Source organism: Epinephelus moara, chromosome 16, assembly GCF_006386435.1.
Source record: "Epinephelus moara isolate mb chromosome 16, YSFRI_EMoa_1.0, whole genome shotgun sequence".
In the NCBI taxonomy this organism is placed as follows: Eukaryota; Metazoa; Chordata; class Actinopteri; order Perciformes; family Serranidae; genus Epinephelus; species Epinephelus moara.
Genome location: NC_065521.1, coordinates 37,604,755 through 37,622,016, shown reverse-complemented (window position 1 = coordinate 37,622,016; position 17,262 = coordinate 37,604,755). Strand labels below are relative to the sequence as shown.

General features: G+C 38.4%; 1 protein-coding gene across 1 annotated transcript; it reads left to right on the top strand.

Moving 5' to 3' along the window:
* Positions 1–1,444: 1,444 nt before the first annotated feature.
* LOC126403250 (solute carrier family 17 member 9-like) lies at positions 1,445–13,952 on the top strand. Its single transcript, XM_050065816.1, has 13 exons — positions 1,445–1,604; positions 4,207–4,404; positions 4,499–4,638; positions 6,360–6,459; positions 6,832–6,956; positions 7,211–7,310; positions 7,414–7,510; positions 8,952–9,039; positions 9,134–9,168; positions 9,568–9,683; positions 11,465–11,520; positions 11,604–11,633; positions 11,730–13,952. The coding sequence occupies exons 1-13, from the start codon at positions 1,483–1,485 to the stop codon at positions 11,897–11,899; spliced, it is 1,377 nt and encodes a 458-aa protein (XP_049921773.1). The 5' UTR covers positions 1,445–1,482; the 3' UTR covers positions 11,900–13,952.
* The last annotated feature ends 3,310 nt before the right edge of the window (positions 13,953–17,262 follow it).

Sequence of the window (17,262 nt, the reverse complement as noted above, 5' to 3'; positions counted from 1 at the left end):
CTCTTTGCATAGCTATGCAAATGATACACAGCTCCACCTGTCTTTTAAACCCTGTGACACCAGTAAATTAGCATCTCTTCACAGTTGCCTGTATGACATTTAAAAAAACTGCTGAAAATTTAACTCTGAAAAGACAAAAGTTCTCATCATTGGCCTTGAATGCATCTCAAACAAATTCAGCCACTCCTCGGCCCCCTCACTCCGACCATAACATCACGTTCAAGAAATCTGGGTGTTACTCTGGACAGTATTTTGACTCTGGAGCAACATGTAAAACATGTAGTCCAGTCTTGTTTTTACCTGCTGAGGAACCTCTCCAAATGTGCAGTAGGTCACTCCTGTCCTTCAGTAACACAGAGAAAGTCAAACATGCTCTTATATCCTCCTGCCTTGATTACTGTGATGCCTTGTTCACCTGCCTGAACAATAGAGCTGCTCCAGATCCTGCAAAATTCAGCAGTTAGACTTTTAACCAAACAAAACGATCCTTACACATCACACCTATTTTGGCTTCCAGTCTCTTTTAGAATCCATTTTAAAGTTCTTTTAATAACATACAAGGCTCTCAATGATTTGGCACCAGAGTACATAACTGAGCTTCTCACACCCAAACAGGTCCCTCAGGTCTGCCAGTCTGGGTTTTCTAACTGTTCCAGAGCCAATGTTAAAGACAAAGGGTTATCAAACCTGCTGAGAGTCAGATCAGCTGACCCTGTTCACGTCTTTAAATCTCGTCTGAAAAATTCTCTGCACCTTGGAAAGTACTTTGTGCTTTCAGCTCAAAAAGTGCTTTACAAATAAAGTTATTATTACACAGTGATCATCGTGTGTAATAATGAGGCTCTTACTCCCTTGTGTAAAGCCCTAAAACAGGCATTGTAGCAAAAATGCAGTGTGGCATGCAGCAGGGACACCTTTGTGTCTAAAAACTATACAATAGGCTCCATCTTTTCATACCTTCATACTATGCTGACATTTCACCAGTGTACACGGTATGAATCCATTTACTAGCTGCTACATTAGTGATGCTCACACATTAATGCATCATTAATGATCATCTATTATTATTCTGAAATGGGGCATTCTGGGTAATGAGTGCTTTTACTTTAGTACTTAAAGTATATTTTGTTGATTTTCGATGCAGGACTTTGACTTGAAACTGTATTTTTACACTGTTGTATTGCTACTTTCTTAAGTAAAAAAATCTGAATACTTCAACCATACTATGAGTTGAGTTACTGGTACTTCAAAAAAAGTTGTTTAGAGTACTTAAAAACCTGATAGTGGATTAAACAGGGCAACACAGTAAACCCACTGCAAAGCCTCTGTTGTCATTCCTTTAAATCAGCTTCTCTATTTGGGTTTTGTTCCAACAAGTTTGACCTGTTTGGCCTGTCTACCTGAGGATATGATGTAAAAGGAAGGCACACCTCTCAGTGGGAGAGTTGCACTGACACCAGAGAGGACGCCACTGTTGTCTGAATGGCTGACAAGCACACATCAGACGGCAGGAATGGCTTCAGTGGTTCTCCTCTGGACTGTGAGGTTTACATCGCCAATGATTTCACCAAACAGGAGCCAGAGGACCAAAACCTGTGGTCCAGGTGAGACTGCACGTGATTTAGATCAGACTACACATACTACAGGCTTCTTCAGTTGGGATTTTAGAAATGTGGAACAGGTTGTCCTCATGTTGTCACGGTCTACGCTTCATGGTAGGCTTCAAGATTTCTTAAAATTAGTAAAAAGTAGGAGAAAATGAGATAGAAACCATAGGGTAAGGTAAATTAATTTGTCTTAATTTGTTTCCTATTTACACTAGATTACGACACTATGGAGGAGAGGCAAAGTGGTTTGGAGGGTTGTCTGGGAACTCAGACCTGACCATTTTTATTACTTTTGCCTGATACATGTTACTGGAGTTTTGGTTTCAAAATTTGTTTATTGAGAGGTCTATTGAGGAAATAAAACTGGTGTGGCTGAATAAGAATTTGGAAGTGTAAAGACAAACTCACTGGGATTTGTTTCTAAGTAAGAATGTATTCTGTGGACAAATCAATAAAAAGTTTAAGTGGGAAAAAAATTGCAAAAAGTAAACAACATCCATTGAGTGAAACTGAAACTATTATAAACTTGATATGTTCTGTATTTGCATTCCTGGGAACATAAAAGACCATGTTGGCTTCTCTGGAACTGGATTTATTGTTTAGCCATGGTGTGGCTCTGTGGATGTCAATCAGTATATTTACATGACAGAGACAATCAATTTATTGTGTTAGTCTGACTAAAACCAAACTTTTAAAATCCATAAATATGTTAGTCCAACTGAAATTGTACTAAATTGAATCTCTCAAAGTCGGACTAACACAACCAGATAATGTGATTGGGAGTCAAATTACTATTACTATACTGCATGTATTCAGTCGATCAGATCCAAACTAGCCGAGGCACTCTGCGCATGCTCCACAGTTTCCGCCCCCTGCTTTGACCTGGAAGTTGAGTAGCATTAAATCCATAACAGAGGAAAAAGCCAGTAACAACATGACGAAATCTATATCCAGAGCCACACATTTTTAGATGGACAAAATGTACAGAGCTGTAAAGTTGTACACCATGGTGCCAGTTTGCCACTAGCTAACCGTAGCTAATTTGTCTGTTGATTGTTTGGTCTGTGACATAAAGGGTCAACCGGAAAAGGGTCCAGTGCTAACAAGTTGGCATATCGCCACCTATCATAGCGGAGTCGGACATTCTCTGGTCAATAGATCGATTCCAAGGACAGTAGTCCAATTAAATGGCCTAGTGGAGCTATGACAGTAGCTCGATTACTCAACTGTGCATGGAAACGCACTGACTGTCAGTCTGTTGGTTGGCATTAGCTGGTTACATCTTAGGATTTTTACTGAAATGTCTTGACACTGACAGTTGGTACAGAAATTCATGGTCCCCAGAGGATTAATTCTAATAACCTTGTTAAGGTCTTAAAAGTACACTATGCAGGTTTGTTGGTCACTGTTTGTAAACACGCTCACCAGCGAAAGTGAAAGTAAAAGCCAACCTCACATTCACTATTGTTTAGTGTTTCGCCTTGCTGTATTTGCATTTTATTTTGACACCATGTCTCTTGGATGGCAGCTGCCTATAGTCTGGCACCTGGTTGCTACCTTTTTGTATACTCCCGACCTCTCCTAAGTGCTGTGGGGGTAGGCTACACGTCCATACACGTCCCAAACACAAAAAATAAGAAGAAAACAAGAAGATACAGGCAGAGGACAGAGTCTCTGCAGACAAACACACCGCCACACATGTCTAGTGGGTCATTAGTGATGACTGAGAGGGATTACTTCTGTATAGAGTGCATCAGGGATGACATTTTTCTGTAGGCTGATGCAATTAGTGTTGCCCTGGTTCCCTTGACAAAATGCCTATGAGATTGTTCTATTGGAATTTGAAAAATTGCTGAAAATAAGTTCTGTGGCAAACAAATGTTTTGTTCAGCGAGATAGTCTTCACAAATTAACACCACTTTTATGATTTTTAAAGCCTAAATGCAATCGATTAACACCACTTTTATGATTTTTAAAGCCTAAATGCAATCGCCAGAAGTAAAAAGCAAATGTTTGGCTTTTACAAACTACACCATGATGACATGACTTAACATCCCTACCATTACGAGACTGCAAAGCTGTGTTCTGCATGATGATGTTCTGTTAGCCACTTGTTAGCAACAGTCTATTTAGGACACGTAATAGCTTTAAAAAAGCTGGGTATTAACTGAGTTATTATATGTCGTAAAACTAAACGTGAAAGTCTCTTAAACTTGTGTTAACCACAGACAGGCATGCTACCAAAAATCCATTCAAAGAACCCACCGATTTTGAGACGTGGTAACCTGAAGTGCTAAAATGCTAACTCATCTCCAGGTTTAAGGACTCATTCCTGGGGCGCTCTATACCTGCAAAACTATTTACATTCCCATCAGCCTCAGCTATACTTCGTGTTTAGTGCTACTTAGCTAATATTATAATAAATTATGATAAACACCCGCATGTTAGCACTATTATTGTGAGAACGTTTGCATGCTAATGTTAGCAAATAGCTCAAAGCACTTCTTTGCCTAGGTACAAGCTTGTAGAGCAGCTAGCAAGGTCAAAGATTCATTATGTCCATGTCATTAAGTCGAACCCGTTTCCCTTCATGTTTTAGACCACTGGCTCGAAAATGGATCATGATGCTGTTTATGGGCTCCTGCCTCCTCTACTGTGCCAGGATGGCCATGCCGATCTGTGCGGTGTCAATGGCGGCTTCTTTCCACTGGAGTAAGATCGACTCTGGGCTGGTTCTGGGTGGATTCTTTTGGGGTTACTGTTGCACGCAGATCCTGGGAGGATATGCCAGTGACAAGTAAGCAGTTCAGCTGGTAAAACAACCAGTATGACTTCAAACAACGAGCTAATAACCTTTTTATTAACTCTATAATGTTTTTTTATTACATTAGAGTGGGAGGAGAGCGCGTCCTGTTCATGTCTGCAGTCTCGTGGGCTCTGCTCACAGCCTGTACTCCTCTTCTGGCCCACTTAAGCTCACACACCCTCGCTCTCATGACAATGGCCAGGTTTCTCATGGGAGTAATGCAGGGTGAGTACTGTACCGTTTGAAATAAGCACCTTAAGGAGCAGTTAAGCATTTTGGTAAATACATGTGTTTACTTCTTGCCTAGAGTTAATTGAGAAGATCAATACCACTCTTATGTCGGTACACTAAACATGAAGTCAGAGCCAGCAGGTGGTTAGCGTAGCTTAGCATAAATACTGGAAACAGGCAGAAACAGTTAGCCTGATGGTCCAAAGGAAACAAAATCCACCTGCCAGCAGCTTTAAAGCTCATGAATTCACCCGCTGTACCTTGTTTGTCTGATCCGTACAAAAACTAATGTTAAAACAACAAGCTGTGGTTTTATGGCAGTCACATGCCAGTGTATTTCTTGAGTTGGAACAATTGCCAAGCAACCACCAGAGACAACAGGAAGTCACTGTTCCCAGTCAGAGGCGGTGATAGGCAAAAATTTTTTCCCTCTTAACAAAGTCAGGCTGGCCACTTCCCCATTTCCAGCTTTGTATTAAGCCAAGCTAATCAGCTGCTGGCTTTATATTTCTCACATTTCATAGCCTACTGTACAGACCTGATAGTGGCATCTAATGTTTCAGTTAACTCTTGCCGTAAGTGAGAAAGCATGCTTCCCATGATGTTGAACATTCCTCAGAGGCAGCTACAGTAACGTTACGTCATGTCTCAACAAACATGCCGTTAATGACACAGAGAGAAACAGGGAAGTATGATATCAAGTTAAAAGTAAAGGACTGCTTAACTCAGGGCCATTATTGGCCAAAAGAAACTAAGAATAATCTGTCTGGAGCCGTAAAACATAATCAAATAAAAGTAACGACCCATTAAGTCTAAATTAGCCATCAACATTTTGAATAGGTCTAAATGAGCATTCATTAATATGATTTACTACAAGGTGGCTTCTCTGCAGTGGACAATCTATAAATATTTAGCACTTGAACTTTGCAGCATTATTGGTGAAAGCAAATGAATCTGTCCACACATTATTAAATCCTCTATTTCCCTCCAAGACAAGTCTTGTGGTGGATTTGGAATCCATAGCTAGCCATGTAAGAGAGACTCCAGACTAGCTATCGCTACTTACGTTAAGCAAAATTTGGAAAGGCACCACATCGTAGACGTATGACGCACATTTAAGTTGTTGAAACTTTAAAACAATTGTTAAATTTGATGTGTAGGCTACACATTTTTACAGTCGTAGAATGCAATAATCACTTGAGGCCTACAACAAATGACAAATGAAAATCTAAATGTTAAAAAAAATAACTATTCATTTCCATATAATTTAATGTCAAAGCCACAGGGAGCCACTGGAGAGGGTCTAAAGAGCCACAGGTTGCCTACCCCTGGCTTAACTGATAACATAACTGACTAACTGATTACTTAAACTGCATATCTAACATGTTACATTACTCCTTACAACAAAAAAGTAATCTGAGAACTTATTTTTTAACGCCTTACCCCCAACACGGCCACTTATACATCTGCTCTCTCTGCAAAGATGTAAATACCTTCGATCACTTAAAAGGCGTCAGGAGGCCAAAATTGAATTCTCAAATTAGTGAGTGTGACACACTTTATGGCCTCCTTTGATGACCATAACAACAATAGCCATTTTTCATTGTGCTAGTCAAATGACCACGACAATCAGTCCAATTGTTCCAGTGCTGCAGGAAATTAACTCTACAGTAACAGATAAAGAGAAGCTGCGTGTGTCCTCTTATGTCTTACAGGTGTGTTTTTCCCGTCTCTGGCCAGTATTTGCTCACAGCGTGTGGTGGAAGGAGAGAGAGGGTTTTTAATGAGCGCCATGGCCAGTGGTAGCCATCTTGGGTATGTTGTACACACGCACACACACACAAAATTTAATATTATCCAGCATTATTTTAGGGCAAATGAATATGAATTAATATTTTGGTGTAAAATATGTTTTGTATAGTACATTGTATGTGTGTCACATTTGTACACATTCTGTTGATGGCTGCCTTGCAATCTAAAAAGATGCAATGCATTCTGGGGCAGATGAGTATTTCCAGTAAGCTCATCTCTCTTACTAATCTCGAACACATCTGCACATTTATCGCATGCACAAAATCTACATCAAATGCAGTTGAAACACACTGCAAACTCAATTTTACATAATTATGGTAGTAGTAGTAGTAGTAGTCTATCTCTGGTGACACCTTTTCTTTGTTACTCTTTCAGAACGTTGTTAGCAGGTGGGATGGGGTCCCTGATGCTGGACCAGTACGGCTGGGAAAGCATGTTCTACAGTATTGGTTTCCTGGCTGGACTCTGGGCACTCACCCTCTGGTTGTATTTATTAAGAGGTACAGTAACTTCACTAGTCCGTCATGTATCCCGAACCAGGCTGCAATGTAATCCTTATTGGCAAATGTGCACCATCAATTTTCGTCCAGTAAAGGTGTTTGTTTTTGCAACTGACAGGCTCAGATTGTTATTCTAAGTGTCAGATAAACACAAAACCAAGTCTGAGTTTAAAATGGGGCTCTTTCATCAAAATCACTTTTTGCAACTCTTATGACATACAACAGTATAACATAATGTACAATGTGTGATTCAGATACAGATTTTTCCCCCAAGCAGACGAAAACAAGTTGCGACCTCCGTTCAAGGTTGTCAAGAACACCGTGGCTGAGTCTCTTTAAGAAACCACCTGTCTGGTAGAGCTCATGTTCTTTAATCCTTCACTATTTACCAACACATGGTTGAGTCTTTATCCTAACCTCATCTCTAAATCTCTGTCTGTGTCATCTTCTCTCTAAGGGCCATGGTGATTGCTCACATGTGCTTGTGCAGCTCTTTCTACACTTTATTGTCCTGGCTGCCAACATTCTTCAAAGAATCATTTCCACAGGCCACGGTAGGCCTATTTGATTTCCTGTGTGTAATTGACAACATAGTGTAAAATTGAGATGAGCTACGCTAAGATGAGAAAAGATGAGAAAAGACAAGTTAAGATAAACTAAGCTAAGATAGATAAGATAAGCTAAAATGAGAAACTGAGGTAATCTAAGATAAGATGAGATAAACCAAGATAAGATAAGCTGAGATAAGATAAAATAATATAAGCTAACCTGAGATACAACAAAATATGTTGGCTAAGCTAAAATAAGATAAGACAAATTGAGATAAGCTAAGATAAGATGAGTTAAGCTGATTTAAGCTAAAATGAGATAAGCTGAGATAAGATAAGATATGTTGAGCTAAGCTAAGCTAAGCTAATATAAGGTAAGCCAAGATAAGATGAAATAAGTTGAAATAAGATAAGATATGTTGAGCTTAACTAAACTAAGCTAAGCTAAGCTGAGATAGCTAAAATAAGATAAGTTGAGATAAGATAAGATAAGATACGTTGAGCTAAGCTGAGATAAGCTAAAATAAGATAAGCTGCGATAAAATAAGATAAGGTAAGCCAAGATAAGCTGAAATAAGTTGAAATAAGATAAGATATGTTGAGCTAAACTAAGCTATGCTAAGCTGAGATAGCTAAAATAAGATAAGCTGAGATAAGATACGTTGAGCTAAACTGAGATAAGCTAAAATAAGATAAGCTGCAATAAGATAAGATAAGATAAAATAAGATAAGATACGTTGAGCTAAGCTAAGCTAAGATAAGGTAAACTGAGATAAGCTAAGATAAGATAAACTGAGATAAAAAAAAAAGATAAAATAAGATAAGATAGGTTGAGATAACCTAAGATAAGGTAAGCTAAGATAAGATAAGATAAGCTCAAATAAGATAAGACACGTTGAGCTAAGCTAAGCTAAGGTTAGATAAACTAAGATAAGGTAAGCAAAGATAAGATAAGATAAGATAAGATAAGCTAAGCTAAGCTAAAGATACCACTTCATTGATCTCGCACCAGGGAAAATCACATGTTACAGCAGAGTCAGAAACAAATGGAGAAAGCAAAAAAGTGTCTGAGTGCCAACAAAGGAAAGAAAACATGACAAAAATACAAATTAGATAAAATAAAAATATAAAATCTACATATGATTATGAATAAATAGAATATACATATACACATACACACATATATATATATATATATATATATATATATATAACCTGAGGTGGAAATAGTGCACATTGTGTTGTCAGTGGTTGGTGATGGAGAGAGTGTTGCATGATGTGCTGTCTTGTTAAAAAGTCTGACTGCTGTTGGAATGAAGGACCTGCGGTAGCGCTCTTTAAGCCAATAAACTCGCTGCACAGTACAGTAGATTTTTCCATGTCGACACTCTATGCTTTTAACAACCTCAGGTCAACCGTTGAAATGCCAACCTGTCTGTTCTTGCAGGGATGGGTGTATAATGTGGTTCCTTGGCTTGTTGCAATTCCATCAGCACTAACCGGAGGATATATCTCAGACTTTTTCATCAGCCAAGGTATTAAAACTTATTTTATTGTTTTATGTCTTTAGAGGTCGCTTACTGTACCTTTAATGTAAAAAAAATGTTTACAGCTGTTGTTTTTCTGCAGGATATGGTGTAAAACTGGTGAGGAAGATAATGCAGGTGAGTGTGGAAAGACTGTTGTGATTAAACAATAATTCAGTGTACTGTAGTTGTGTTTTGAGGAGGTGGAAAGTGTGTATGCAGTGAAAGGTTTGTCCCAACTGGCTACTGAGGAGCTCATGGTGGAATTTTTGCATGTGCTTCAGACATGTTATTACATGCCTCCCTGAGGCAAAAATGTTCAAGTACTGTGAATGCACACGTGTACACCTCTGTAGGAGAACACAAAAGGAAGTAATTATTCTGGTCATAACACCTAAACTGAGTAACTGAAAAGCTTGACTTGATTAACGGTCTCAACAAACTGCATCAGATACTTGCATGAACTTTTTTGTTTTTACTTTTAGATTGTGAATTGTGCCTTTAAATATCTGGCCTGTGTGTTTCCTCCCTCCTCAGTTCTTCGCCATGGGTGTTATGAGCATGTTCATTATGCCTCTGTCCGGAGATGTCACATATCCCACTGCTGTGATTTGTGTATCTGCTGCCATCGGTCTGTCCACCTTCAGCGGCGGGTACGTTACATTATGAAAAAGATCCTGTCTGTGTATTTGAACTGTTGCGTGTCTAAGATTTGTTGGTAAATTTAGCTAAGCTAATATTTAAAGGATATACTATATATTATAAGGCCGCACTGGAGTTCAAAAGTTTGGAATCAGCAGCTATATTCATCTTTTTTTTTAAAATTTCCTTCAGTTATCGCCACTTTAGATAAAAACTGTATAACTCTGATACCAAATGTATTCTTTATATTTGAAATATTTTTGGCCCCAAAAAGAAGAATTTAGTCGATGTCCCCACAGTGTTTCATAACAGAGGAAAATACTGTAGAAACTTTGATTCTGAATTTGTTTTCCAGTTGAGAAAAGTGTAAATGACCTTCGATCACTGGTGAACCACACTGTGACTGGTGTCTGTTGATCCGTACATATATGGATGATGCCTCTACTGTCCAACGCAAGGAAGTGCATTTCTTTACCAATGGATAGGAACCTGATAGAAACTACCTGTAGCCATGAGGAAGAGGCTAAATTTGTCCGCTTTTCACCATCCAGAAGTTTGAAATATGCGCTTGAAACATTACTGGGACAAAAACAGGACCAGTATTACATGGCAACAAATAAATGAGTATGTTGACCTGCCTGGTATGCAGCATGTTTTGTGAAATATTCAATTAAAAAGATATGAACGGCTAAACGAGTCATAAAGACAATCTGACTGTATATAATATATAACCATATTTTAGCAGAATAACGTTACTCAGATTCACAATGTGTTAAAACTAGATACACAAGTTCTTTTTAATCAAACAAACTCACTTGACAGTAAACACAGGCAACTGAATTGAAGGAAATAGCCTGTTAGCCGGTTAGCAGTCTGTTAGCCAAGCTAGCACACATACGGTCTCTCCAAAATACACTGCAAAAGCTCAATTTTTTTAACTCACTTGAAACAAATTCCAGACCAAAAAATTACAGAGGGGAGGAGGTTAAGCAGCTAAGCTTAAACTAAGTTTAAGCTAAGCTAAGCTAAGCTAAGATAAACTAAGCTAAGATAAGATAAACTAAGCTAAGATGAGATAACCTAAAATAAGCTGAGATAAAATAGCTTAGTTTATCCTATCCTACCCTAAGATAAGAATAAAGATAAGACATTATTAATCCCACACCAGGGATGTTCACACGTTACAGCAGCTCAAGAGTCAGCTCAAGGAAAAAGCAAAACGGCTGAACGAGTTATCATGACGATCTGACTGTATAATATATAACCATATTTTAGCAGAATAACATTACTCGGATTTAATGTGTTAAAACTGGATCTCGTGTCTCTGAAATCCACCAAATAAAGTTTCGCTGGCACATCGGATATCACTGAGATTCCCATAGGAATAAATGGAGTCGTCTCCGTACACATATGTAAGTGGTTGAGTTTAGGTTCTTTTCTTTTAAGATATTTTTATAGGCCTTTTTGCCCGTAATCAATAGAACAGTAGTGTAAAAGGGGGATGACATGCAGCAAAGGGCCATAGGTTGGAATCAGATTCACAGCCACTGCTGCACAGACAAAGCCTTTGTACATGGGGTGCCTGCTCTACAATACTTAAGTATTTTTTGGGAGTATCTGTACTTAACTTGAATTTTTATATTTCTGTCAACTTTCACTTTTACTCCACTACATTTCTATGTAGTGGAGTAAAAGTATTTTATTTTTTATAGTGTTGTAAAGTGGTAAAATAGTTACTTTTTTCAGTGTGCTGTAGATTTAGTTGTTTATGTGATGATTTTCTGTGTTTCAGTGGTGTGAATGTGAATGTACAGGATCTCGCCCCGTCATGTGCTGGTGCCCTCTTTGGTGAGTTTGTAGCAGTCTATATTTCAGTGTCATAACCATCTGCTTATCTCTTTTTGTTGATTAATTTCTCATTTCTACAACAGGTTTTATGAACATGTTCGGTGCTTTCTCTGGTACGTATCCAACATGTTTTTGCAGTATACAGGACACTCTGCTCTCGCACTGAAATTAAATGCCTCTTGTCCTTTTCTTTGGTGTGTGTCACACAGGAGTGGTGATGGTCTCTGTGTCAGGGTACCTGATAGAGGTCACGCAGTCGTGGGCCAACGTGTTCTCCCTCATCACTTTGGTAAATGCCACAGGCCTTGGGATTTACATCATCTTTGGAGATGCCCGTCGAGTCGACCTGGAAGATTACAGCCAGGTCATTGTGATTTGACTCGGACATTTCTGTTGCACATACTGGTCTGTGTCTGATTTCTGACACTGTACATTACATTAAATCTCAATCTATAGTCACAGTTTGTAGAAAATAAGAGGTATTCTTTGGTGACACTGGCTGGGAACAACAGAAAAACTAAAAACACAGTACAGTATTTAACAGAAATGATTGTTTTGGATGGAATAAAGTTGTAATTTCTTTGTCATTATTTTGACAAGGGAATCAGAATGTTACTGGTCATAAAAGTGCAAACATCCGCTCTGAAAAATGAAGGTACGTGAACATAGTTTGAGTTTTTGTTGTTTACTGTGAGTTGTACATTGTACAAATATTTATGACTGAATAAATATTCAGTGTAGAAAGTTTGATGTCCGCACATAAATGTTTCCATCTATAATGACCACATGAGAGAATGCAAGCTGCTGGTGACATCGAAAAACATGTTAAAAGGCCAGTGTCAGTCAGGGGGATTTATTGGCAGAAACAGAATTTAATATAATAAGTATGTTTTCTTAAATGTATATTGTATTGAAAATAAAAATCCTTGTGTTTTTGTTACCTTAGAATGAACGTCTGGATCTTAAGTTATCAGAGTAAAAAGGTGAGCACACATTAGCAGGTGCTGGGGGAGCAACTCGTCTGCAACATGCCGAACAGCATTGGAGAAACACTGATTTGTAACATGACGCTGCTTTATTTAGCGTTTTTACCGGTTTAAATCACCGTCAGTTTGTTTGGGAGAGGATAATTCGGCTCCTGGTAAAAAAAAATCTCCTGAACAGTAAACTGAAGGAATTCTAACCTTTAGAAGTTTTAGCTATTTGCAATCTGCAATCCTTACAGCTAGACCCCACTACGTCCCCCTAAAGGTGTTTTCACACGGATTTAGAGCAGTAACTCGGCATTTTTTGCACGTGTGAACACTTCAAGAGGACTCTGAGGCAAACTGCCCTGAGACCACCTCAGGAGATGGTCTGAGTTTGGTTCACTTCAAGTCCACAGTGCAGTTCACTTAACCTGTGCACTGTGAACACAGAGTGCTTCAGGTTCACTTTGCCATTGTATTTAGTCCTCTAGATCACATGCTGTTGCACTGGGACACTTAAAAAAACAGACGCAACCACGTTGGCCTGTAACGCTTTCAAGGACGCAGGACAAGGAATAGTTTGGTCCACACAAGATACTGCACGTCTCCAGATGTGGAATGTAGAATACATCAACCAGCAACAGTCTACAGCACAGAAACACTTAAGGTTTACCTCCAATTTTAAGTTCATCTGAAAGCGAGGGGCTTCATAACCCCACTGCAGTGCTACATCAAAGTAAATATAAAACTATGTCAGTATATATTATATATAGAATATAGTGTGAACAGAAAGAGAACTGAGTCCTCTTCAAATGAACTGACAATGTGAACACAAAAAGAACTGAGTCTCTTTTCTGTTGGTCCAATTTTAGGTGCACTTTAAGATATGTGAAAACACCTTAAATCTTACACACTGGACCTTTAAGAGAGAATGTCTGTTTGTCAGATTTGGTGACATGAGACAGTAGTTGACTAACAGTTTGCGTATAAAGGACAAGGCAGCCAACTGTCATGGAAAGGCCATGATTAAATACTTTTATAAGGCTGAACAGTTTCCTGAAAATGTTGTTTGCTGTTAGCAAGCGTTACTCACGCAGGAGTGAATGCTGCATTTGATGATGGGGACTATTTTCTCCTGCAGATTTGGTGCTCTTATATTTTTATGAATTGGATGTGAGCACTAATGATCATATCTGTAGCTCTGTTTTTGGTTTACTCTGGACAAATTTTCAAATCCACTGGAGCAGTGTCATTCATGAGTGAGGGGAAAACAAGGACGTGCAGTTTGCCTGAAAAGGACCCAACACTCATAAATATTATATTTATTCCAACTGAGCATTTAAAAAAAATCTGTTTCTGTGCTTTTGTACAGTTTGGTTAAAGTGTGTGTGAACTGTCACATTTTTGTACACAGATTGGGCTTTGTAATATATAAAATATTAATGAATTACCTTGTTTACCGTTGTCTGTTGTCTTCTTTTTTCTCAGTCCTGCACAACAGATTTTGATAAAGCTTGATCAAACATTGTGTTCTTCATTTAAGAATCTGTGTTTTATGATGACAGACAGAAAAAACATTTGTTTTTATGAGAGGGAACTCACCAGTGCATGAAATAGTTATGAAAAACAAAGTGCATTCATAAAGTTTTCAGATGCCTTAACTTTTTTTATGTTTTGTCATTTTGTGCATTTTTCCACTAACATCATTTAAATTTTGTATTAATGACAAAGCAAAATCAGGATTTTAGATTTTTTCCCCCAACTTTATTAAAAAAAAACTCATATCACATGGATGTGATGGTGTTGGCAGTGATTACAGACTAGAGTTTTTGAGTATGACACGAGAAGCTTTGCACACCTGGATTTAGTGATTTTCTGTCGACCTTCTCTGGAGACCCTCAGGCCGTCAGACCAGACGATCTTGTTTCTCACAGTCTGAGTGTCTTTGGGTGCCTTTAAGCAAACTCCAAGTGACGTCTTTCACTGAGGAGAGGTTTCTTTGTCACCTCTCTTTCTGATGCCCTTCTCTCCAGGTTGCTCAGTTTGGCCAGGCTCTAGAAAGAGTCTGATCTCCAAAACCTTCAATGCAGCAGATTTTTTTGTAGCCCTTCCCTGATCAGTGCCTTGACATAACCCTGTCTCTGAGCTCTGCAGGCTGCTTGTTGTTTGCTCTGGTTTGCACTGTGAGCTGTGGGACCTTTATACAGACAGGTGTGTGCCTCTCCAAATCATGTCCAATCAGTTGAATTGACCACAGGTGGACTCTAATCAAGGTAACAGATCTCAAATATGATCAGAAGCTAAATTTCAAGCGTCACAACAGTCTGAATATTCATGTCAGTCGGATGTTTCAGTTTTTACTTGTTAACACATTTGCATAAAAATCTAGAGCCTTTGAGTCCAAGATAAGTTTTCCTTAGGGACTATAATTTACCTCACCTCACCTGTTTTCACGTTGTCTTTATGGGGAAGTGAGTGAAAATTGATTTTGGGAAACATATTTTTGAGCACAAGGCTGCAGCATAAGAAAATAACTGATTTATTATATTTTAATACATGTATGTGTGTTGGACCTTTGGCATCACATGTCTGCTTTTATGTCTTGTCTGCAGTATTAAATATTATTTATAACTTAATATTGTGTTTTAATAAAAGGTCAAGATGATAATAAAAAGGTCAAATATTAAAAAAACATTTGAGGAGATTCGTGTGGAGGGTCATTCTTGAGTTTAGAGCACAGTATTAAATTGATTTTTCTCATTATTCTAAGATATGTGAAAGTTTCACATCAAACACGCCCCCTAGTGTTTGGTTTTCACAAAAAAGACAAATTCATTATCTCTAAAAAAACTAAGACATCATATTTCAATATGAGGACATTAAATCAAATTAAACTCTGATATCACACGAGCTTGTTTGATTAAAGACAAAACTATTTGCTCACTACAATTAAGCATTTGGTTGGAGGAAAAAAGATTAGTGAAGAATAAACCATATGTTTCTTTAATGTGTAAAAACTGAGAACTGATATGCTGTTTATGGTTTGAATTAATTTGGGGTCAAACCTACAGAGGCTGAGAATGGCTCTGTTTTCAGTTATTTATTTTAATGCTGTTATTTTAAGATCACAAGTTAATGATTTCATTATCTTGTGAAAGTGAGACAGCTGTTATCATGAGAAAACAAAAGGTTGTTTCCTTTTGTTTCTTTTGATGTTTATCAGATCAGGTGAGCCATGCCAGCAGGCATAGATGGCTTCTTCACAACTGTAGCAACTGTTTTAAGCTGAAAATGTCAGATCAAGGAGAGTATAATATTGATCAGCGCATCAGACTGTATTTTTACATGTCTTTGGAGGGCATGTTTTCTTTACAAATCTGCAGTAAAATAAATACAAAATACAGCATTTCAATTTGTAAAAATCAGAGGTTCCTCCCCTAAACCAAAATAAAGATCATAAATCCCCTCGGAATGAGTCAGAGTGAGATGCGGTTGGACAAAGCAACAGTATTTGACGAGTTGGGTTGTTGCCCTTTGCGTCAGAAACAGCCGCTGCCTAGTGCGCATCATAAATTAAATTAAATTAGGAATATATTCTAAATTATGAATTAAAATTCACAAGTTAGAATATAGTAAATAAAACAATTTCACCACCAAATATCACAACAACTTTTGTATAAATTATGTTAGTTCAACTAAATCAAGAGTCTCACTCCAAAGTTGTCGAAATCCGGTGCTTGGGCGGAGACTTTCAGCATCAGACACGACAAAGAAAGGGGTTCTTTCATGTCAGCATGACGCGTGGCTGGTTGCCATTACAGTTTAATAGAGAAGAGCGGTGTTCACGTCCTGTAAGATTATAAAGCCAAACCCTGCTGTTGAAGGAAAAAAAACTGTCAGTTTGTGTTGTTGTCCTGACTTAGTGCATTTATTTTGAAAGAGACTGTATGTAAACAGTGAATTTCCTGTGAAAACAGAAGTGTATTTTGAAAGAAGACAATGCATGTAACAGGCAGAACTTGACTCAGTGTCCCAGGACTTTAACAACCAATGCACCCAGGGTACCTTTTATGTTGTATCTGGACGTGGAAGCTCCATCACCAAACATCACATGTGACAAGATTGCAGTGAGAATGTGTTGAAATTAAGCTTTTTGAGGTCAAAGCAAATCGTGTTGGGTCCTGCTAAAATAATTGGGTTTGTCAGATTCTATTATACTTTATATTATCTACTCAAAAAGGTCAAAGTTGGAACTACTTACAAAGATGCATACAGATTGTTACCTTTTTTTATAAGCAGTGTACAACTAACTTTTCACACATGTGCAGTAAGCCCAGTTCTCCTGTAAACACACTATGAGTTCCCCTTTTCTGTCTTATAGTTACTGCACATACATTAAAATGAATAAAACAAAAAGAAGGATGCTGATGTGGAAATATATCATGAGTAATCCATTGATTCCCCTCCACAGCAGCTCCAGCTTCAGCACCCCGGTCAGCGCAGCTCCCATCCCGCAGTGTCTGCAGCAGAGCCGGCAGCAGACCCGGTACATTAACCCGGTGTGACAGACGGTTTAACGGGGGCAGCATCCAGCGTTTGATAGCGGAGTACGTCATGACGTTACTGCTCCAGCCTATGAGGACCGGAGCACGCAAATGAGGACGGGGAGGCTTTAGATGTAGAGAAATGTCTGATATTAAAACACAACAGGAGGAAGAGTCTGCTCCGTGTTTTATCCTGCAGGTGTGACCGGACTGGAGCTCGTCTGTATCTC

Coding starts and splice junctions, on each gene's coding strand:
- LOC126403250 (XM_050065816.1), top strand. CDS start 1,483: ATGGCTGACAAGCACACATCAGACGGCAGGAATGGCTTCAGTGGTTCT. Junction 4,639..6,359: donor TCTCATGGGAGTAATGCAGG/GTGAGTACTGTA, acceptor TATGTCTTACAG/GTGTGTTTTTCCCGTCTCTG. Junction 9,169..9,567: donor TGGTGAGGAAGATAATGCAG/GTGAGTGTGGAA, acceptor CTCCCTCCTCAG/TTCTTCGCCATGGGTGTTAT.